The sequence below is a fragment of the Botryllus schlosseri genome, chromosome 11 (genome assembly GCF_051294905.1).
Source record: "Botryllus schlosseri isolate E-star chromosome 11, Bs_hap1, whole genome shotgun sequence".
NCBI lineage: Eukaryota > Metazoa > Chordata > Ascidiacea > Stolidobranchia > Styelidae > Botryllus > Botryllus schlosseri.
In genome coordinates, this window is record NC_137246.1 from 20,630,531 (window position 1) to 20,655,436 (window position 24,906).

Sequence of the window (24,906 nt, forward strand, 5' to 3'; positions counted from 1 at the left end):
TGCAAGTTTGGATGCCCACGGGTAACTCAACTTTTTTAATTTCCAGGTATTGGCTTAACAGAGGGAACGACGAAGTTGAGCGTACCTTGATTCGTTCTCCCCAAACTCCAATTCGAGCGCATATTCCAGCTAGTTTATCTTGAACGTCACTGACTGTTACATCACGGCCTTGTAGGGAAAGATTCATTTCATTAAAGCTCCCAAATACATCTGCCAAATACGCCAGTATCATGACAAACTCTTCATTTTGAAAGTGGGCGTGGAGATTGTTTTTGTTTTCTCGCAGAAAGATTTCCACCTCAACATGGAGTTCATATAGCCATGAGAGACATTTCCCTCTGGATAGCCATCGAACATTTGTATAAAATAGGAGCCGAACATGTTCATGTTCAGCTCCCATTTCTTTGGTAAGAATTTGAAAGAGTCTGTGGTTTTTGGCCCTCGCACGTATGAAGCTAATCACTTTTACCGCGTCGTCCATAGTTTTCATCAAACTGGAAGGTAGATTTTTTGATGCAAGAGCGTACCGATGTAATGAGCAGCGCGAGGACGTCACGTGGGGCCATTCTTTCTTCACAAGCGTGACGAACCCCCCTTTGACACCAACTATCGCTGGAGCACCATCCGTACATATATGTCTGAAATTTTGCCAGCCGAGTCCATTCGCTTCGAAAAACGAGTTCACAATAGTCTTCACATCTACGGCGGTGGTGGTGCTTGGCATGGTATTGCAAAACAAGAATTCTTTTATCTTTCCCTCTTTTTCATAGCGAGCAAAGGCAATCAAGTGATTTTCCATAGCGCAATCAGTAGATTCGTCCAGCTGAAGGCTAGCCTGAATCTTGCTTTGCTTGATTTCAGAGCAAACTTGCTGACATGCATTAACAGCCATATCATCAATGCGTCGGCGAATCGTATCATTTGAAAGAGTAATCTGCTGAATCTTTTTCTTTTCTTGCAGGTCCTATCAGTAGTTCTACCATTTTCTCCGCACATGACTTGATAAGGTCCTCGGCTATAGTGTGCGGCTTCTTGCACCTTGCAATCCGATATGCCACTTCATAGCTGCATTGAAGAGCTGGCTTTTCCTCCGGCAGGAATCCGAAATGGTTTAGTGTTGCTTCACGGTCGAATCGTACTCGCTTAGCAGCCAAAGCATCGTTGCCAATGTCATTTCTCCGCGGATGATTCTTGTCGTGGTGGTTTCTGAGTTTGGATGGACGTAATGACTCATTGGACATAACATACGAGCAATGCATACATTGCGCGCATTCTAGGCAATCTCGGAGAACTTTTGTAAAGCCGAAAGTAACATAACTTTCTTTCCATTTTCGAACTTTAGGCATTTTGAATTTAAAATTTACGGTAATTTCTTTTTGAGTCTAAAATAGGCTAGGTTTGACCGTTGGTTCTCTATACTTGATATGAAAAGATTCAATTCCGTTATTTTGAGCTCCTGAGAACGAGACTAGTAGCTGCATTCTCTTGACGTAGCCTAATACAACTCACGCAAGCTGTGCAGTGGCGTACGCAGGATTTGCCTGAGTGGGGTGGGGGGCAGGGGCAAACCCGAATTCCGGGGAGTGGGTAATTGCCACTGCACAGCTTGCACATTCATAATCGCGTCGAGAGGAGTCTAAACGAAACTAAGTCGGCGGCTCTTCTTGCCAAAGTCGTCGAATTTCTCGCTGTCGACTTTTATATCCCCATTGATGTAAAGTCGCGGCTAACAGTTGGAAGTGATCATTCGTGACTCGTGAAAGTCCCTACCGGGATACCGGCATTACAGATTTCTCACGTACGGCATACCGCATGATTTTCATACCGGCATACCGCCCACCCCATACGGCAGAACAACACACAGGTACAGGCTCAAATCACTAACATTGTCCAGCTGAGAACATCCACCGTAGGCCACCATTCGCAAACCCTGCCTAGGGCTGCAATGAACGTACCTTTGATATAGTTCTTCGGGCATCACGTTCCGGGAAAGACTAGCCTAGAACGATGCGAACTGTGTTTTTTTCGTAGACACGAGATATTTACTCGATATCGTCGAACCTTGAATTCATTACCCATATTGTTTAATATGATACCAACCCCTTACTCCCGACAGAGAATGATAGAGAAACTACAACTAGCCTGCTGAGGAGGTACAACCGCTAACTAGGACCTCGTCTTCGCTATCTGCATTAGGGCTCTTCAAAAATGATTTTTTTTCTCAAATCGTACTGGCTACTTGATAAAATTGTTAGGTTACCTAATTCAAGCCTACACACAAAATTTGGTTCAATTCCAGCCAGTGGAAGCGGAGTTATTGCCGTCGAAAAATTTGGATTTGAATAAAATAGTATTTACGGTGAGCACAACTATAATAAATAAACAAAGAATCGGTCGGTAGCTGCATTACTACAGGTAAAGAAATTTCTATTTATTATATAAAAATAAATGAAAAAACTATGAAAATTTTCTGTTTACTCCATCAAAGTGTTCGGTTGTCTATAGAAACGATGTTCACCAAATTTGGTTCAATTTCAACTAGTGGAAGCCAGTTCTTGCCGTCGAAGAATTTTGTTTATTAATAAAATAGTATTGACGGTGTCCAATTCTTTAATTATTTATTACAAGGGTGCCCACCGTAAATACTATTTTATACTATTTTTATTCAAATTTTTCGACGGCAATAACTCCGCTTCCACTGGTTTGAATTGAACCAAATTTGGTGAACATCGTTTCTATAGACAACCCAATGCTGTCATGGGGTGAACAGAAAATTTTCAAATTATTTGTTATTTATTTTTAGATAATCTATAGAAACTTTCTTCTCCTGTATCATGCGGCTACTGCTTAGAATTGAACCAAATTTGGTGTGCAGGCTTAAATTAGGCAACCTAACACTTGTATCAAGTAGCCAGGACGGTTTGAGAAAGGCATTTTCGAAGACCCTTATTGTACACAAACTCTTTTTGTTGACACAGCCTTGGCTGGTGTATTTTGATAAAAGTGGACTCCAAGGCACACAAATGAAAGTGGGAACGGCCCGTTGCTACACGATATTATCATTTGATAAATTTATTTACTTCTCCGGTACTTAGCTGTAGCCTTTGCGAATTCCATTCAGTATACTTCTGGTCTCGCGTATTCAAAACGCTAGTTCCTCGAATGGCAACGCCCCTATGCGCTATATGAGTAAAAGCAAGCTTATCAGTTCGGAGAACTTGGCTCTTGTAGGGTAGGTAGTGTAACGATAACGTACCATAGTTGTTTAGAAGTACCAAGCCATGCATGTGATCCTGATGTAAGCCATGCTCTTGGTCTGCTGTGTTTCTTATTTTATTGGCATATTTAGTAATTGTTTACCTTTCTATAGGCATAACTAGTAATTAGGATCAATGATGTTAGTGTGCGATTGTTGCCGGAATAAATTAATAAGATTTGCATTGTTAGATAGGACGCAGTAGAGTAGTATTGATTCTGTTTTTGTGCAACTTTTAGTTCACCGTATCACTGCGGTATTTCCACTGCAATAAGAAGATTCATGCGCCTTGGCTTTAGTCAACGAATATATTGAAGGATATACAAGTGTGGATTTGGTTGTGGTACGTGTTGACTACCGGGACCCTTGCTACGTAATTCGAGTTTGATCTTGAAGAGCCGTAAAAGGTAGGTTAATTGATGGACTTGTTTTTTTCGTGGTTATACAATGCATCCATTCGTGTTGGACTTGCTCCTGTCACTCAGTTCGTTGAATACATCTCGAGTTTCGACTTTCGAGCAGCAGTCAACGTGAACGATGTGTTCGAAGTCGACGAGAAATGAGCTCATAATCACAAGTACGTATTTCACGAATGGGTGCATAACCACGTAAAAACAAGTCTATCAATTACAGGAGCTATGATAGGGTTACCATATTTTTGTAACATAAATTCCGGACGCTCTTTAGCGCCCACCAGCGGATTTCAAAATGAAGTATGAGCGCATTGTGGATCAACACGACGTCACACTAGAAAAGCTTTGTCTATCGACTAGAGGTGGTCACGATCCGATCCAGGAGTGTGTGGTTGTGTGTTGTAAGTTGTAGCTAGGGCCGAAGTCACATTTTCCAGCTCCCTGGCGCCCAAATAAACACTGATTATATGAGCCGTTCGTAGGGTAAGCGATGCAACTTCTGAGGGATTGCTATATGCATCTGGTCGTTAAATGATTTGAATGAATTATGTCAATAGTATTGGTTCTTCCATAGATTACTATATATGGTCAGAGTTGATGTTGTTGCGACATATACACCGACTCATGATATACATACACACGATCTGTGCATATGCGTATGCATACCATGAGCACATGATGTGCATATGCCACTGGACAAGGAAGGTGCAGTGTACGGCTCTCTAAGTCTCGCACCACCTCTCCATGCTATCACAATGCGCCGAGCAGGGAAGTGATGGATACAAGCAGTGGCGTAGCAGCCACCTGGCGGTTCTGGCTCTGCGCCGGGGGCGGCAGGCTCCAAGGGGGCGGCAAAATGAGGCTGCACAGTGAGAGAGATGCCTGCATCATCGTGATGGTTTGAAGATGGAGATGCGATAAGGACTTTATAGTAAGGTCTTCTAGTCTGCACCCCGTTTTTTTCTCCTCCGTGATTGCTGGGCGTCTAGCGGGATAACCGCGGATACCAGTTTTCGAGTCTTCGGTCTGACCCGGCCGGGGATCGGGCCCACAACCTACAGATCAAGAAGCCGGACGCATCACCATTACACTATCTCGCGCGGCGTGTAGACAGCCGGCTAAAAGAAGAGTGCTTGGTAGTCCTATAGCTGGCGTCCCGTCAGCTAAAATTTAATCAAACAGGTCTCAATCGAAAGCTATAGTGTCGCGCTGATTCCGAAAACACGAATTAATATGTTAACATGGCGATGGCATCATTCCGAAATAGCCGTCACGGCCGATTGTTCGGAGAGTTCGCAGAAAAAGGAGAAGGTCTGGCGAACAAACAGAAGATGCTGGCCTCAGTGTTGTTGAAGAATTTAGACGATGCATGTTTCAAGCATAGGACAGATTTAAACTTGAAGCTGAAACTAGGTTTACCGGCATTCACCACTTAAATGATATATTTGGATTTTTGAATTCCCACGCGCTGCTGCAAAGCGAAAGTCACAATTCATTCACCAGCGCTTTTAGAAGCACTTATGACGACGAGGTGGACTTTTTGGAGTTAGCTGCGAAAATTGCCATGCCTTATACCTCGAATTAGGGATCATATAAAGCAGAAGATTGCTAGCTTTTCGTACAAACTAATATGAGGCCTCTAGGACAGGGGTTCTCAACCTGGGGGCGCGGAGCAGTGAAACCACGTTTGATCGTAGTGCAACAACGTTTGATGTTTTACAGTGGTTGTTTAATGCAAAGCTACTTGATTTGACACCGTATTTATGCTCGTGTTCGAAACTTTATCTGAACATTGGTGTTTCAACTGCGAGCAGTGTGAGGAGCTTCTCAAAGCTCAAACTGATCAAGTCTTATATATTTAGTTCTATCATGAATAATGATCGGCTATCAGCTCCATTCATTCTGTCTATAGAAAGAGATTACGTTCAAAAACTTGAATTTGAGGATATTATCGCTGCATTTGCTTTGAGGCGGCCATTGATTTTCTATTTGTACAATACATTCGTTCGCTATTTCTTGTTTTTTTTTATTTTTGCCGTCATTAACGTCGAGACGGTGAGGCTGAGAAGCGGCATATTATTTGTAATTATTCCTATTGACAAGATTACTTGAACATCAATCTATGTCGAAATTTGATGCGGTCTACCTAGGGGGGCGGTATTTTCAAGAGAGCCAGGGGCGGCAGCACATGCTGCTACGCCAGTGGATACAAGTGGTACTAATCAGGTCTTCGGTCCCACGACCTACCGATCCCACGAACCCACGAACCTACCGATCAAGTAGCCGGACGCGTCACGATTACGCTATCTTGTCGGTTTACGCTATATTGACGCTATATTGTACATGGCTAAGTCATATGTCCAAACAGCCTAAACCGACTCAATGAATATACCGTTATCTTGTAATTGCGATTACAATTAAAATTATTTCTGTAACTTAATGATATTTTTATTAATTTTTGATCGCAATTTTTGCGAGGGTGGTAGTCCCCATATTAAAATCAATTAACGTGTTACTAAATCGCGCGCGGCGCGAAGAAAAATTTCATGTAGCATAAACTGCCCAAAAATAATATTGTTTATGTTGATTTAGGAAAAAATTAAAAGCTTACTTCAAAATTCCGGACATTTAGGCATATTTTAAAAATTCCTCCCGGACGCAGTTTTCACAGTGAAATTCCGGACATGTCCGGGAAATTCCGGACGTATGGCAACCCTAAATGAGTTCTCCGAACCGGAGATATCTATACCTAGTAGATGTCTCTAGATATCCCTGCTCCGAACTGATAAGCTTTCTTTTACGTATAGCGAATAGCGGCGTAGACTAAATGGACTTCGAAAAGGTTACAGCCAACCAATCGAAGTAAAACTGGTCATTGTAATATACTATATGTATTTTAAAACATTCCAGTAAAATTGCACAACCAGTCTTCTCGTCTTCGCGCCCGTTCTGTCGATCGCGAGACTGGAGCGTCAGAAGCACACATAATAATTATGTACTATTTGTAGATGGTACACAAACTCTTTTTGTTGACACAGCCTTGGCTGGTGTATTTTGATAAAAGTGAACTCCAAGGCAAACAAATGGAAGTGCGAAAGGCCCCTTCCAACGACGCACATGCGGGATTAACCAACAAGTGTTTGCCGAATGTAGAATTTATGGCCTTTGATTGTTCCGCATCAATCGCGAGCGGATGAGTCAATGATGAGCTTTTCACCAAGCGTGATGCGCGTGTTCTAATAAATCTAGCGACATGCTGGTTTATACCTGCAAACGCTTTGACGTTCTTCTCACATATCCACAATTACAGTGGCACTTAATCGTAAACTACATTACTTTGTAGAAGTGCAGGATGCACGTCTTTACGTGTTGCAGGGAGCAGTTGCGTTGACGTGAAAATCACGTTGGTGTTCACTGCATTTTGAAATGCAAAAATTTATTTCAGTTTTCTAAAAACATTGCTGTTGTGGTTGCTCAAAATAAGCTTTTCTCCTGTCACTATCACTATCACTTATCACTATCCCTCACTATCTGATACGGCTTTGGCGATGGTAATATCATATCTTTCAATTGAAGATGAATTTGCTGATATGAATGGGCAATGGGCATATTGCCTTGGCGTGAAATGCCCCACCACTGCCAAGGCCGAGACGCTTGAAAAGGCTCTGCGGGCTATCTAAAAGACCACGATTTACGAGTATATAGTTTTCCAGAAGTACCGTGTCTAGTTAACCCAAATACCGATTCTTTAGTCCAGGGGTGGTCAATCTGCGGCAGTAGAAGGGAAATTATGCGGCCGTCTACATTTAATTCAATTAGGATACGTTGGCGGCCGTCAATATGCAAATTTCAATTACGGATTGACTCCCTAATCAATAAAAGGTCTGAATTGCTGAAATTTTCTTAGCGCTACACGCGGTTCTAATTTATGATTTTCATATCGTAGTGTCCATTGTAATCTGAGCCCCGCAGTACAGATGCGAACCGCAGAGGATAATGATTCGCCGCACAAAGAAATACCAAATTGTTATCATATTCTGCTCATGACGAAGCAAATTTGTTTCTGGTAGGCTTATGTTTGGGCGAATCCAATCTTGCAACTATACCGACAATCCTGATGAAAGGTAAAGAAATAACAGCATTTAACAAAGGGGACTAATAACAATTGGCCCACCCAAAGATGCAGAACACCATTATAATAAATTCCCTAAATTAGTGAAGGTGAATCTGATCATATGGGCAGAGAAAAGATAATTATTTGACAGTAATATGTAAAACTATATTAATATTATTGAAAAAATCACTCTGACCCCTGACATTCATACATGCCTTTGTGACTGCGACGCGAATTTTGAGCGGTCCGCGAATACTTTATGGAATTCAGAACATAAAACCTACTTCTGAATGTTAATCTCCTGACCAAAATCAAAGTCTATATAAACTGAGCTTGACGTTCGTTCACTATGAAGCCTGTTTATTTATTTTCCGCGAATACGTAATGTACGTCCGTCATACCAATAATCCAAATACAAAATTACGCCATTACAGCAAAGTCTGATGCAACAAGTCACAAAAAGACACTGTTTTCAAACCTTCTTTGTTTCCATTATCACATTTATTTTACATACTGTGTGCTTCAAATTGTTACGTGATACGTTTCCAAATCCCTAACTCGTAATAACACAAGTCAATCAGCGCTGGTGATGAAACGATAGACCTGCAGGCATGTCAAAAAAGAGTGAGGCCGACTGCCGAAATTGCAAGAAGATTCACAGAAATAAATATTTGTTTACTGGAGTCATGGGTAAAGCGCTCCTTTAAGTTTGTGACGTGCAGGTCGTCGTAGAGTATAATTTAAGTTATGGCAAAAAAATGAAGACAAACAGTCGTGTCAGGGCAGGCTAATTTCGAAAGCACTGCTAGTTTCCATAAACAACAAGGGGATTTCACCAAGCTGTACACTGCTCGGAAGACAGCGATCAAGACAAGCTTTGTAGTACCATATTCACATTTAATGTCTTAAAAAACGTGTCTGCGGGTTCAAAAAGAGTTTCAAATGTATCCTGTTTACGATTGTTTTGAATTATGATGGCGAAGAAATATTATTTATGTTAATTAACTGTTGCTTTTTCATTGCCTAATAAATCCACTGTGCAGCATGTATATTTACAATGTAAGTTACTACTTTCACTTTTAGAAATACAATGACAACGCTGCAGTACATAGTTTACAGTTTCGACTCCGCCCGACAACCTATTTTCTGTTTTCCTTTATCGCGCGGGACTTGGCATAATGACTCCGGATTATCTGGTTGCAAGACCAGTCATGCGTAAGGCAGTGTTGGGATGACTCGAGTCAGACTCGAGTCACCTTTTTCGTATGACTTGACTTGACTCGAGTCACTAGGCTAAAATGACTTGACTTGGCTTGACTCGGCGCATCAGAAATGTGGATTGACTCGTGACTCGGAGCAAAATTCACGAGTCAATTTCAAGTCATCAAGTATACTTATAATAATCGGTCTCGATAAAAATCACTGTATCTTGCATTTGTTCAGATTGTTCGCGAAACGCTGGTATAACCCGTGAGAGCGACCAATCATTCAATGATCGTGCGTTTTACTGAGCCTCCATTGTTCTCTCACAAATATATTGACCGCAAGCGAAGTGATCGAAGCCTACAGTTTACGTTGTCATAGACTAGTATAGTAACGTAATTTTATAGCAAAATGTATATTTCTGTTCTCCGTTGTTACCAGAACAAACTTCTTGTTTTATTGAAATTGAATTCGAATATAGTTTAGATCGTCCTCAACCGTTGGTGCAGGCTCGAATTGTATCATATCAATTTGTAAATGGGTAATGTATTGCATCTAATCAATTCGTTTCTCATTCCCTATTTTGGCTGGTGACTATAAACTGAGGCTATTCAATTATACATACGCAGTTTAGCAGTTCTACTCATATGTGAGCAATGCAGCCCCTTCTTGCGTGTATATTTAATTCTATAGTCGTTCATCGGTTCAAAATCAATGACCATTCAATCTGTATTTCAGACAGCTAGCAAAATGCTTTGACATAGCATACCTCATACTTCGAAAAGGCAACTTGACTTGAAATGTGACTTGACTCGTGACTTGACTTGACTTGACTCGACTTGACTCGAGTCACCTCCAAAAATCGAGTGACTTGACTTGACTCGAGTCACCTTCGAAAATCGATTGACTTGACTTGACTCGAGTCAAAATGTGCAATGACTCGAAATGACTCGTGACTCGAAGGTAGTGACTTGATCCCAACACTGGCGTAAGGTAGCGTTCGGCATTGGAAAAGACGAAGTGAATGTAGTTTGTCTGGGGTTGTCTCCGTATGAAGTAGGTCTTGGGTTCTCTTTGTGTGGATTTGTTACTGTGTTAAGTCTTGGATTGGATTGGAAGTATTAATGTATTTATTGTGCCTGCCTTAGTTGTAATATATCCGCCGAATCTGCAATGTGTCTCTGGGTCCAGTCGAACCTGAACTAACTTAGCCGTATTCAGTCAGATATCGAGGACTACGACCGAACGGCTACACTGGCGACTGAAACAACGTATTTTGTTTATTGAATCAATTGCAAATTATTCTGTACATATTAATTCACAACAACGCATATATATTTCACGTTAATTCCTCACGACAAGCACGAGGTATCATGAAAGTTATATCGGTTGTTCGTTACTTATTGGGATCGATTGTGTTTCGAGATAATCTTTGGGAAGTAGCGTACTGTAAATTCTTTTGTCGTGTCATTCTTTCGTCTTCGTGATTGACTGAGTACATGAAATGTCGAACGTTATCTGGAACGTAACGATTTTCAAGATGTATTTTTTCGTAGCAACCAAGTCCGTACGGGATTTTACTGAATAGGTACGCTGTTGTGTTGGTCAAGTAGCTGAATCCCAAACACATACATAACAAGTTAGTATTGTTCACACCCCGATCAATAGCTAACCGGACGAATTTTGAGCAGCATGCCAGTGATGAACGGCCTGTGATATATTTTAGTCCGAGTCCAGTACTGAAAATCTCCGATTCAGTCCAGCTCCATCCAGATCATAAAATATTTCAAAATCTAAAGTTCAATTCTACGACTGAAAAACAACAACAGAATAACACGTTCCTGCGATTGAGGATAATTAAATACTGTGTAATAGAATCCGGGTCTGAAATACACAAATTGCATAATTCTTCACGTGACTAGTATGTCTATATAGCCTACTGTACACTATAGGGCACATTATCTTCATCGTTTGTTAGAGCAACGCGTCAGCTAATCAAAACTAGCACACTGTCTGTCATCACAACATGTGCAATATTGTCGCAGTGGAATCAAAGTAGCTTATGTAGCCTATATATTTACACATTTTGAGAAAATTCACTTTATGTAAATGACTTACCTTTTCTTTCGGATTTATCTTAACCATATTTTGAAATAATTTGATAAACATAACCATGGCGAAGATATGGCCGAAAAATATAAAAAAAATTACAAAAACTTGATTTTCTATCAATTCAAAAATTGAAGTCAAACGTTGAGAAAATGCACATCAGCTTGGAGAAAGAGTGAACAAAAAATTCATTAAGGCGGTCACTACACGACAAAACTTGATATAGTAGGCCTAATTGACTGAACGAGCACATAACATATCATGGACAATGAAGTCAGTCATTCATTCAAACATAAACAAGCATGGCTACTGTATATGGTTACCATAGTTTAACGTTAGTCAGTAGCGGTATACCTTTGTTAAATTTGTCGCCATCTTTCGTTTGACTTGTGACCGTCTTCACTGTGATTGGACATCATTCAGACCATAAAAGACTAACCACAGTGTCACGCTTAATATGGAGACCAACATCGACTCTGTCATGATGGCCACATTCGCACAATTGCTACCTACCCCCAGCGCAACAATGTTAGAGGCTTTTGCTCTGATCCTGGCAATACAAAATAAAACTGTATCTTTTCATTAAATCGCAATCTTGTGGTGTATTGATTTCATTAAGATTTTAATAGAAAAATGATGATGACTATAACAACTTGTTTCCACCGTTTCGGACTTCAGTTTGCCTACCTAAGTTCGAATCTTGAAATTCTAAAATTCCAAGTCCAACCAGATTCAACATTATTGAAAATAATCGGTCTGGAGCGATCGAGACCTAAGGTGAAAACCCCATAGTTCGGACCCGATCCGATCCAAGTCCAGTCCATTGCTCATTAGGCCTGTTCAAAAACAACTTTTTTCCGAATCACACTTGCTTATTAATGATAAAACTGTCATGTTGCCTAAAAAACACTACACACCAAATTTCTGTCAGTTCCGACCAGTAGAAGCCGTGCAATCTTAAATTGAAATTTCGGGCGTTTTGAATTTATGGTATAGCTAGGCTACATATATTTCGCCAAAGAAGCTAGTTTTACCCTATATTTTCAATTGTCGATTTCAATTGACTATGACGTCACAATTGAATATTCTTGACCTCATGGCTTTAAAAAACCATAAATAAAACAATAAAAAACATGTTTTAAATTAGGGCCCTGTTTTAAACATGTTTGTTTTGAATTGTTTTTCGTTTTAAATGCAACCCTAGGCCCAGTCAAAAAGGATGATTGCGATCGGAAATGGTCTACACGCCTTGTAGGTATAGGAGTCGTGAAAAGCAAATATCATAACGCATTGCGAAAAAAACGACGTTCGTCAAATCTACATCGTCACGACAAGAATACTTTCTGGTATCGATATTAAGTTGGACAATATATTTTGGTGTATTTAACCTGTGTGTCAGACCATTTTCTCTTCATGATGCCGATTTCAGCCTTGAAAGTATTGTATTTGCTAATTATATCAGCATCGTTTTAACGAGACTATTTCAATATCGTTGAATCATTTCCTGCAAATCTGTGTCAAATTAATTTTTGATTAATTAGCAATTTCGTTATCTCAACTCTATCACAGGCCAGTGTCAATATGTATATACATGAAAAAAGCATCACTTTCCCTTCAGGCGTGCCTGGAACACGATGTTTGGTCATATCGAAGTGTCGAAATTTGCCACCGTTAACGCTATATATTCAATAAATGGTCGAAATTTCAATTTATCATTGTACGGCTTTTGGTGGTTGGAATCGACCCAAATTCGGTGTGACAATTTTATCATTAAGCAAGTGAAATTACAGCCAAAAAAAGAGAAAAAGCGAGAAAGAGAGAAGGAGCGAGAGAGAGAGAGAGAGAAAGAAGAAAGAGGGAGGGAGAGAGAGAGGGAGGGGACAGAGCAATATATGTTTGGATATTCCGCATTAGACGGATAAAATAAGAGAGTGAAAAAAACACCAAAAATAATGATACAAAAAAAAAACGCAAAAAAGTAGTTATAGTATCGGATTGGAATGTGCAATGCGATTTTTGATGTGATAAACTATTCTGATCACATCAAGCAGCTACAACAACTCTTCTAGATAATGGTAATTTTAGGTGACACAACAGCAAACATTACAAAATCAAAAACAAAGACAGCGAAGGGTTCATCCAACAGACGAACATCTCCTACCTGCATTCATCTTCATCTGTACCCCATGGACAATCTGCAGTCCCGTTGCAAATACGATTTTGATCGATGCATCTGTCGCCATCTCTGCATTGAGTTGTGGATTTTCCACATGACAAGCGACTCTCCGAGAATTCACCTAAATGTATAGGACGACATTTTGTAAAACAGGTTTGTGCTTGGAACGCTAACAATCGACGATGGGTGCGAAGTATAGTGTTGTGTTATCGGAAACAGCGATCACTGGATTTCAGGCTAATTTTCTGACTCCGATCCCAGAATTAATCGCAATAAAATCCCGGGATTTCTAGAAAGCATATACCAAAGCGTAGTAGCGCCATATGTCTCATTTTGAACATAAAGCAGCGTCAAAATATTGCGCAATAGTTTTTCCTGCTGCACACTTTTCGAAAATTGCCTAGATTTGGCGCCCCCCATATTTAGGGACGGCAGTACAAACAACGGGTAAAAGTACGAAGTCCGGTCGCCGTTTTCTGGTTGGAACTTGACTATTGGAAATACCGCGAATCGCCCCTAGGAGCGCTCGACTAATTATCGCTATATTAATTGTATAATATGCTACAATTGGGATCAAATCAAGGTTGCTATATCAACCATCACGTACGGGCTCATATCATTTGGTTCGATCCCAGTGTGAACATCCTGAATTCCGAACGGAAAACGGGGTCTCCAGACTTCCATGAGGGGGAAGAAAGTATCCAAACGATAATCAGCTACAATTGTAACATTTTTAAATCATTTACATTGAAGATGATAAGTCACAATACGTACAAATATCCTCACAAAGAGCACTATATTGCGTCTCAAAACTGAGAGGAAATATTGCAACAAACCCACCAATACATTTGACACCAGCCAGTTTGTTTCTTTTGCAGCTCCTGTATACCATCAATTCTCCTCCATCGCAATCAGTCAGGTTCAATTCATCGCCTTCGCAATTGATTTTTTTCATGAATTTTGGTAGCTCTTTTATGACTGATTTCTGCTTGTATGAAACTCTTTTGATTGCTGATCCTGTCCTTAAATTTATGGAAAGAGAGCTGACTGAATTTGATTATTTACTGGTACCCTGTAAGGCTGTAAAGCAGGGATGTCAAACGCAACTTGTGTCGCGGGCCGGATTCAAACTTTTAAACCGCTCAGGGGCCGGATCAGTAAAATGATTAGCCTTTATTTCACTCGATTCACAAGATGCGGTTATGTCGCCGTCCTTGACTGGAAGCTTATACATTGGAATACGAGCAATGCATCCAAGTGTGGTTAACCATTTTAATGATGGTCGAATATAACTATATATAACGTAAATGAGCTTGTGAAGTGCATAAAGCTATATTTATATCAAATCTAAAAACGGAAAACATTGAATGAATCTGGACAGTAACGATATAGATCAGGGTGTCAGGGTGTTTGCGGAAGGACTAATGTTATGCCTTCCAGTGAGCCTGGTTAAATGAGACAAGTGCTTGGGTGTGAAAACCGCAAATATTCTTCGTTAATGATATATTGAAGAGCTTTTGAATGGCGTCCTGGGACACGTGGCCTGTATAAGGCACGGAGTCGCCAAATACATCAAAAGTTCACCATGACTCCGGTCAGTAGTTCTATAAAGACCAGTACCATCCAATCATTGATGACTATATGTGGGAGTGCGACTAAGATTGAAATGAGGCCAGAAAAAAGTTTTTTGCGACAACGTGCCGCCACTTACCTAATATAGAACAAAGGATATGGTGTCATAGTGCTTGTTTCTAAACCCCGAGTCCGCGGACTCAAATGAGTCCGTGGAAGGAGGTGGATGAGTCCGCGAGCACACTTGTTGACAAATTGTCAACCCGACAATTCCGTGTGTGTTTTCAATGTATAGCCGCTAGTCTCATATTGCATTTGTTATTTTTGGGGATTAATATTGATAATACCTTGAGAAAGGGTCATCGATCAAAATTTGGAGGTCTGTTTTCTACCACGGACATAGTTTTAGCTTCAGCAAGTCGAAAATCTATGTTAATGTCAAAATTTGCAATGTTTTCGTCCACTTCCGGATGATGATCCGGAATATGTAATTGGCGGATTAGCGGGGCTCGTTCACTTTCGGACCAAACTCACTACATCCTTACGGAGAAAATATCTTTTTGGTCCGAAAGTGAATGAGCCCCGTCCTAATCCGGATTCTTTAAATTTAGATTTGAGAATTAGGCTTCCGCCGTGGTGTTTGATTCGCAAAATACCGCTTTTTAAATGTTAATCACCTTAATAGCTCTGAGATAAAACGCACAGATATCTCGGCGGTCCTAAACTGGAATAGTGCTCTCAGAACTACATTCATTACGGTGCAATTTATCAACTTATCGTGTGCCCTTATCAAGAGTTAACGGCACAATAAGAAGCAGAAAGAGTTCATATACAATATATACCGGTAATTGTATGTGTAACGTCTTCCGTGTATCGTATAATTCGATTTTCTGGGCTCTCTTTGTTAAGATTGTCGGAGTACCGGAACAGCTGCGTCTGTCTCTAAGGTTCCTTTAATATCATTGTATTGTTACGTCATATGTTGCCAATTTGGTTTTCGTTTGGATGCCTTTCTGTATGCTTCTTATTGTGCTGTAAACTCTTTGTAAGAGGCACACAAAAAGGTTTCGAGTTGATAAATTCTACTGCAATGAATCTATTTCTGAAACTTGAGCACTACAACAAATTGCTCAGCATTCCAAGCAATATTCGTTCTTAAGTTTTCTGTGTCTTGGGCAAAACCGTCGGCTCGGCTCAGGAGCCATAATGACTTCATATTAACTGGTTGCAATACCAGTCATGCGTACAGGTAGCGTGTTGTTATATAGCTCGTGCTAGTGGTGCGAGATTGAAAAGAGGAAGTAAATAGTCAGACTTGGTCTTGGACAATATGTCTCTGGGTCCTTTCGAACCTGAAGTAACAAGTAAAGTAAGTCAAGTAAATTCTGTCAGATAGCGAGAACTACGACCGAACGTATACCCACGACCGAACGGATACCCAATTCATTGAAACAAACTGCAAATGCATATCATTACTACAACGTAAGATTGATATCGTTATATGACAGTTCTTCATGCACACGTTTATGGCGCGATATACGCCAAGTAATATGGTATTTACTGCGACTTATAGTTCACTTGTAGACGTTATCTGGATATTTATAAATGGTAGGGGCATGTTCTCATCACAGAAACAATCTATAGCTGTCTAATATCAGTAGAACTCGCGATATATAGCTTTACAGACTGTACTAGACTCGCTGGTACCAGCCGGTAAAAGGGCTAAAAGAAAGCAAGTTTTTGCGTATCATGATGAATACTTAAAGCTTGGATTTAATTTGATTGAGGTGAATAGCGAAGTGAGGCCGCAGTGTGTGCTGTGCTCAACAGTCTTAGCTCACAGCTCTTCAAAGGAAACGAAACTTCGTCGGCACCTCGAATCATACCATGAAAATTTTGTTAACAAATCTCTTGAAGTATTCAAAGAAAAAGAGCATCAGGTGAAGCAAGTCGACTTGATCGCCCGACTGCTTGGGGAGGAATAATATATTCTCACAGTCAAGCAGTGCGTGCTTCTTTTGCGGTTGCATGTATAATCGCTCGTGCAAAAGCACCTCACACAGCCGGAGAAAATTTGATTAAACAAGCATCTGTTGAAATGGCCAGAGTAATGTGTGGTGATGCTGTTGCTAACAAACTGGCAATGGTTCCTTTGTCGAACGACACCATGATGCGGCGTATCGAAGAACTGCCAAGAAATGTTCTGCAACAAACAATCGCTGCCATAAGGTGCTGTAAAAGATTTAGTTTGCAACTGGATGAGACAACAGATATCGGAAGTGATGCACAACTCATGGTTTTTGTGCGATATTTTGACACAAATGATTTCGTTGAGCAGTTTCTGTTTAGCCGTCCACTTGCTAAAAATACCACAGGAGAAGAAATATTCAAGAAAGTGAATTTATTCTTTGAAGATCATCAACTTGAATGGTCTAATTGCGTGTCCGTTTGTGCCGATGGTGCTCCAGCCATGATGGGGAGTAATAAAGGCTTCATCAGTTTTGTGAAAAAGAAAAACAATAACAATTCGGTTGTTCATTGCCTTCTTCACAGAGAAAATTTGGCAACAAGAGAAATACAAGAAAATCTTGCCATAGTTTTCAAAGAAATTGCATCTGTGGTAAATTTTATTAAAGCTCGTCCTTTGAACACTCGCTTATTTCGTGCTTTGTGTGACGAAATGGGAGCGGAATTCAGTGGGTTGTCACGAGGAAAGGTGCTTGAGAGAGTGGCTACTCTGCCTTTCTGAAAGACCAAAACCATGAACTTGCTGATCGCTTTTGTGATGATGAATGGATTGCGAAGTTGCTATTCTTGGCCGATGTTTTCTGCCATGTAAACCAACTGAACAGCTCAATTCAAGGAAAAGAGAAACTATTTTTTGATGTTTTGGAAAGTGTTGGTGCATTCAAAGGTAAAATAAAGCTGTTGGTGCATCGAATGAAAAGTGGGAAGTTAGCTGCTTTCCCGGGATTGAACTTATTTGTAGAGGAGAAAGAGATCAATTTGGAGGTCATCCTGCCCATCTTTCTTGATCACCTCAACACATTTCTTTCTGAATTGGATCGTTATATTCCTTCCAACGATTATTGCAGGATCTTTAATTGGGTCAGGATTCCTTTTCAGGAGACAGCGCAAGAAGTTCATTCAGATATGGACTGCATTGCTGAACAATTGATTGAATTGCAAAGCCGACAGATTTGGAAAGACAAGTTTAAAAAGGCTTCCTTGACTCAATTTTGGGCATATGTGCAGTCGATGGAGCCTAGTCTGTCAAATCTTTGTGAGCAAGCTGCAAAAGCTCTATTGCCATTTCCAACCACATACTTGTGTGAATCTGGCTTTTCAACTCTGACGATGATCAAAACGAAGTATCGCAATAGACTTCAACCAGAAGAAGACATTAGATGTGCACTGACAACCATAGTTCCGGAATTAGGTAAACTTGTCAAGCAAGTACAAGGACAAGGATCCCATTGAATATGTGTCGACTGAAAAACAGTGCTTGCTTTTTTCGTTGATACCATATTAAACTCTTTTGAATTGAAATAAAAAATAAAAGAAATTCTTTACAATATAGATTGAGTCCGCGGCTATATAGGCGAGCTTGAGAATAGTCCGTGGATAAAAAAGGTTGAGAACCGCTAATAAGCTAAGATAATATATTGGTGGGTGCAGCCTACGCTCCGCCTGCAGCTACTGGCCCATGCTGTTCGAAATTAGATTTCATGTGACTATTTTCCAGATTTTCGGACGTAAACTTTTCATAGTCGAAAAAAGAGTTATAAAAAGCGATCGATTTAATTTTACGGCATCATGCTCTGAAACAAACAAGAATTTGTCCGACCTGAAACGCCGTTAGTTCACTACAAATTTTGACAGAAACATTGCTATAAATAAATTTCTCTCACTTGAAACCGAGAACATTACACACTACGTTGGCATGTCCATCGTGCCAGGTATCCCCGCAAATAGTGCCCCACTGCTCCTTGTTGTACACCAGCACAATACCAACCAAACATGATCTGTTTTTTCTGTTTTGAAGACAGTGGAGTTTGAGATCGCCCTGAAATATATGATGCATAAGGTGAAATCAATTATTATTTCGCGTCCTATATGTGCGAGTGCAGCTGATATTCACCAACAGTACACTAATGTTGATTTGACCCGATCGAAATTTGAATCATTGTTTTATCCATCGCGTTCTTTTGATATACATTATTTTGATACTAGGAGGTACCATAGGCTGTTTTAGCCCAGAGTAAACGGCGAAATATATTTGGAGTGGCCAATCACTTTTCACGAACGTCTCGCTCAATATAATTAACGTTCATCGTCCTAATTGAAGCGAGCCTCGTAGTGGGAGGTAGGGTGCCATACCGTCACATTTCCATCTGTTCATTACATCGCATTGTGTGTTCCTTTTTCGGATGAAAAGATATTCGGACAATTACTGAATATAAATATGACAAAATTATCATCTACATATCGGCGGTACAGCAATTGTTGACGAAATCACGCTGGTGCAGACAGTGTTGGGATGACTCGAGTCATGACTTGACTTGAGTCAGACTCGAGCCACCTTTTTCGTATGATTTGACTTGACTTGAGTCACTTTGCTAAAACTACTTGACTCGACTCGGCGTATGAGAAATTTGGATTGACACGTGACCCGGAGCAAAATCCACGAGTCAATTTCAAGTCATCAAGTAATCGGTGTCGATAAAAATCACTCGATCTTGCATATGTTCGGATTGTTCGCGAAGCGCTGGTGTAACCCGTGAGAGCGATCATTTATGCAACGATCGTGTGTTTTGCTGAGCCTCCATTGTTCTCTCACAAATAAATTGACCACAAACTAAGTGATGAAACTTACAGCTCACGTTGTCGTAAACTAGTAGTAAAGTAATTTGTTGGAAAATATATATTTCTGTTCTCTGTTCTTACCTTAACCAAACCTCCTGTTGAATTGAAATTGTAATCGAATATAGTTATATACTCCTCAACCATTGACGCAGGCTCGAATAGTATCATATCAATATGTAAATGGGTAATGTAGGCTATTGCATCTTATCAATTCGTTTATCTATTTTCTATTCTCTATTTTGGATGGTAACTATAAACTGAGGCTATGCAATTATACTTACTTGAACAGCTTCTGGGAGGTACAAAACTTCAATATACAATTGAATAATATATTCATATTCGGGTTCATTCCAATATGAATATATTATTCAATTGTATATTGAAGTTCTATACTATAGGTTTATGTGAGCGATACAGCGCCTTCTTGGGTGTATATCCCACTCTATATTCGTTAATCTGTTCAGAAACAATGACCACTCAATTTCTTTTTCAGACAGCAAAAAAATACAATGACGTAATAGTGTCTTATACTTCGCAAATGCCACTTGACTTGAATTGTAACTTGACTCGACTTGATTCGACTTGACTCGAGTCACCTAAAAAAATCGAGTGAGTTGACTTGACTCGAGTCACCTTCGACAATCAATTGACTTGACTGGACTCGAGTCAAAATGCGCAATGACTCGAAATGACCCGTGACTCGAAGGTAGTGACTTGATCCCAACACAGGGTGCAGAAACTTGCCCTCATAATATATGATTGGAAAACCATTACCGAGAATGGACATTAACGACAATGGCTAAGGCCGAGATCTAAATAACTGAGATGGACATTGTCGAGAAATTTATACCTGAACCCCGCGATGCACGTTAGGTTCTCGGCCTATGCCCATACTCGGCATTATACATTCTCGGTACTGTCCATTCACGATGATGTCCATTCCCGGTAATTTCCATTCTCGGTGGTGTCGGATCTCGGTAATGTTTTTCACGGTATTGACCGTCCACCACAATATATAATATATGACCCCGCTTGTGTCAAAAAAAATATTAAAGCCGTTCACACTTTCATTTGTGTGCTTTGGAGTGTTGGAGTTTATTATTCGAAATTCCATGCCAGTGACGTTTACGTTTGTTGATATACATTATACAATGTTCTTTCCAATTTTCTACAAGTTTCTGACGATTTTCCCTGACGAGTGTCAGCCGAAAATATTTGGATGCATTTCAATATGAATATGTTATACTCAATTGTATGTTTCTTACAATTTATTGCTAATAATTTCATCATTTCAATGCACCACAAGACTGCGATACAATTAAAGATCACGATCACAATCTTTCCTCAAGAAGACATAATAATAATTTACTGTTATATAAAGCATTTTATAATTCAGTTGCGTTATTTAGCTGCTAAGCCCATTCACTGATATTCAACTTGCAAATTACATAAATTCAAATTATAGGCCTTTATATAACATAAGATCTTCTGTCTGACGTTGTTCATTCAAAAACTCAGTATTCTTCAGAAATCGTCAGACACGTACCGTGACACTGCCTTCTCCCTTCCGAAGCCGACTGTTTCTTACTTCTTCAAGCCGACTCGAGATACTCACTTGCGGGTTATTCATAGATGTAGCTGTTGGACAAAATTCCAGTTGAAATCGAATCAAAAGGTCTCTAGTGCGTTGCAAAAATGCGTCATACCTTTGCCGCCGTGCGGCGGATCTTGCCTTCTGATCCGATCCTCGTTGACTGGAGGTCTGGTTGTGACAGGTGATTCGCCATCTCTATCAGACTGTTTGTATTGTTGCTTGCGTTTTGTCTAAAATATGAGACGTGTACATCCTCAACTCAAACAGTCGTATCATAGCAATTTACAACGTTGTAAATTGCTATGGTCACATATATTCAGTGACGACCCAGCACCAAACCGAAGCACACGCGATTGCGATGTCGTTACATTCTAGCGGCGCTATATAGCAACCACAACACCCCCCTACTCAGGATAAGCGCAAGCTGATAAAATAAGCAATGGAAACATATACAATACATAGACAATCCGAATGAAGGCAGTTAGCTGCACGTCATCCTAATCGCCACGCCAATTTTCATGCCCTATGGAGGATACATTTTGTAAAAAGTGATTAAATTCCGAGACTTGATGATAACTTGCTTTCGAGTAATAAATAACCCTCAGATTATACATAAATTTCGAAAACTATGATGTCTATGCAAGACTATATTCGCCAGATATTCTGTTATTATGTGTATTTGTGACTCTATATTTTCGCGGATAATATGAGCTCTCAGATAACACTCATCAATATTGAATTAGGCGCGGTTTTTATGACGATATATTAAAATTCTACCCGCATTTCGCACGATCAACTACGCATGATTTTATGCGTATTTGAGACGATCTATGTTCGAGAGAACACTAGAGCGATGACACTCGTCAACGTTGAACTAAGCGTGGTTTTATGGGACTATATAAGAATTCTACATACATTTCGCGCGATCAGCTACGCAGGAATTTAAGTGTATTTAAAACTATCTATGTTCACGAGAGCTGTGATAGTAATTGGGCAGCAACATCACCACTAATTAATTGATATAAAATGCGAGTTTCAGAGCAGACAGATCGCGGTTTCGATTTCCGAGGTCTCCGAATTTCAAGACTTATCTGGATCAGTTTCGAGGAGGGGTGTTAAACATACGGCCCGCCAGACGATTAAATCCGGCCTGCTAAGCGATTCTGAAAATGGGTGCATGATGCAGCACATTTCTGACAAATGTTGAGATTTTGAGTACGAAATACTTTCATTAAAAATTCCTCCGATACAGAAAGTGTTGAGTGCGTTTATAGGTCACATTATAACTACTAACTAACTAACTAACTACTACTAACACCGTGATCACCATCAGCAACAAGTCGCTGCCTATGAAACCAATTCCGAGAAGAGAAAAAGTGGACACTGAGCTCAGAGTTTTTTTTGAAAAAGAACTAAAACGTGGGTATTCACAGAAGTGAAACGCCAGTTGGAAACCGGTCTATGGAGAACATCAACGTCACGGAAATATATATTATAATATCTGTGGTCACACTTCCTTTTCACTTATGATCACTTGGCACCTCCCAAACTGTCGGAAAAACTTGAGTCGCGATGTAATAATACTGCGCCAAATGTCAACGTCTGCGTTTACAGTTAAATTTCTTGTATTCCTAAAAACGCATGTACAGGACTATTGGCAGATTACGACCAAAACAGAGCCACCGCAGCAATATACCAACGTATATTGTCATTGATGTAACTGTTTTAGCAATTTATATAACCGTATTCAGCCTCCGAATAATCTTCATTTGCCAATTCCAATGTTTGCGAATAAAGGTGTTCACTGTTCATAGAATAGAAACCTAATGATCCGTAGGCTGGATAATTGAGTATTCAAGTGAACAAGGGCAAGGATTTGAGGTAACATTATGGCATAATTTGACTGGTCCAACCCGCGAGCGATTTGAAGGTTTGAATCCGGCCCGCGATGCAACTTGTTAAAAACACCGTGCGTTTTAAACGCAACCCTAGTACCGCCCGATGAAACTTATCTCGTCCATATCATAGGTCGAAACCTAAATTCCGAGTGACCGCATTCCTTAATGGCATGTTCTAAACCAGGGATGGGTAAATAATTTAGCTGGAGGGCCGCAATAAACATATGAATCCAGTCGCCTACCACATTGTAAAATTGGGATTTCAAGCCAAATCTTTTATTCGATTATATAGTGACCGAAGACATGGATATGAAATATATGACGAATACAGTAAATGGATTTCAAGATAACGCACTGGTCAAAAGCATTAACCATATTTGATATGCTAGTCATCCTCGCAATAACCTAATAGTAATAATTTGAGATGAAAGTCGGTTGTTCCAATTCCTGGAACAGGATGGAAATTTGAATCTCTGCGATTTTCTGATTCAGGACAGACAATGCCGACAGAATTATGGGGTTATCTTCAAGTATACGGTTAATGGAATGGTTCACTGCGTCGCTGTATAAACCTTATTCCATCTTCACGATCTTTCCTCAAGAAGACATAATAATATTTTACTGTTATATAAAGTATTTTATAATTCAGTTTCGTTATTTAGCTGCTAAGCCCAGTCAATGATATTCAACTTGCAAATTACATAATTTCAAATTATAGGCCTAAATATATGTAACATAAAATATTCTATCTGACGTTGTTCATTCGAAAACTCAGTATTCTTCAGAAATCTTCAGACACGTACCGTGACACTGCCTTCTCCCTTCCGAAGTCGGCTGTTTCTTACTTCTTCGAGCCGACTCGAGATATTCACTTGCGGGTTATTCGTCGATATAGCTGTTGGACAAAATTCCAGTATAAATAGAATCAAAAGGTCTCTAGTGCGTTGCAAAATGCGTCGTACCTTTTCCGTGGTGCGGCGGATCTTGCCTTCTGATCTGATCCTCGTTGACTGGAGGCCTGGTTGTGACAGGTGATTCGCCATCTCTATCAGACTGTTTGTATTGTTGCTTGCGTTTTGTCTAAAATATGAGACGTGTATGTCCTCAACTCAAACAGTCATACCATAGCAATTTACAGCGTTGTATATTGCTGTGGTCCTATATTCAGTGACGACCCAGCACCGAACCGAAGCACACGCGATTGCGATGTCGTTACATTCTAGCAGCGCTATAGAACGCAACCACAACATCCTCCTACTCAGGATAAGCGCTAGCTCATAAGCAATGGAAACATATATAACATATAGACAATCCGAATGAAGGCAGTTAGTGGTACGTCATCCTAATTGCCACGCCCATTTTCATGCCCTAAGGAGGTACATTTTGTAAAAAGTGATTAAATTCTGAGACTTAATGATAACTTACTCTCGAGTAATAAATAACACTCGAATTATACATAAATTACGAAAACTATGATGTCTATGCAAGACTATATTCGCCAGATATTCTGTTATTATGTGTATTTGTGACTCTATATTTTCGCGGATAATATGAGCTCTCAGATAACACTCATCAATATTGAATTAGGCGCGGTTTTTATGATGATATATTAAAATTCTACCCGCATTTCGCACGATCAACTACGTATGATTTTATGCGTTTTTGAGACTATCTATGTTCAAGAGAACACTAGAGCAATGACACT

General features: G+C 40.0%; 1 protein-coding gene across 1 annotated transcript in view; it reads right to left on the minus strand.

Moving 5' to 3' along the window:
• LOC145449920 (uncharacterized) overlaps positions 1-24,451 on the minus strand; it is a 42,599-nt gene extending 18,148 nt beyond the window's left edge. Inside the window, exons 1-8 of the mRNA XM_080328358.1 lie at positions 24,389-24,451; positions 24,164-24,281; positions 24,005-24,096; positions 21,416-21,533; positions 21,256-21,347; positions 18,755-18,909; positions 14,112-14,293; positions 13,257-13,392 (exon numbers count right to left, since the gene is read on the minus strand). Coding sequence (XP_080184484.1) covers positions 13,257-13,392; positions 14,112-14,293; positions 18,755-18,909; positions 21,256-21,347; positions 21,416-21,533; positions 24,005-24,096; positions 24,164-24,281; positions 24,389-24,451 — 956 coding nt within the window. The remainder of the gene's footprint in view (positions 1-13,256; positions 13,393-14,111; positions 14,294-18,754; positions 18,910-21,255; positions 21,348-21,415; positions 21,534-24,004; positions 24,097-24,163; positions 24,282-24,388) is intronic.
• Between the last annotated feature and the right edge of the window lie 455 nt (positions 24,452-24,906).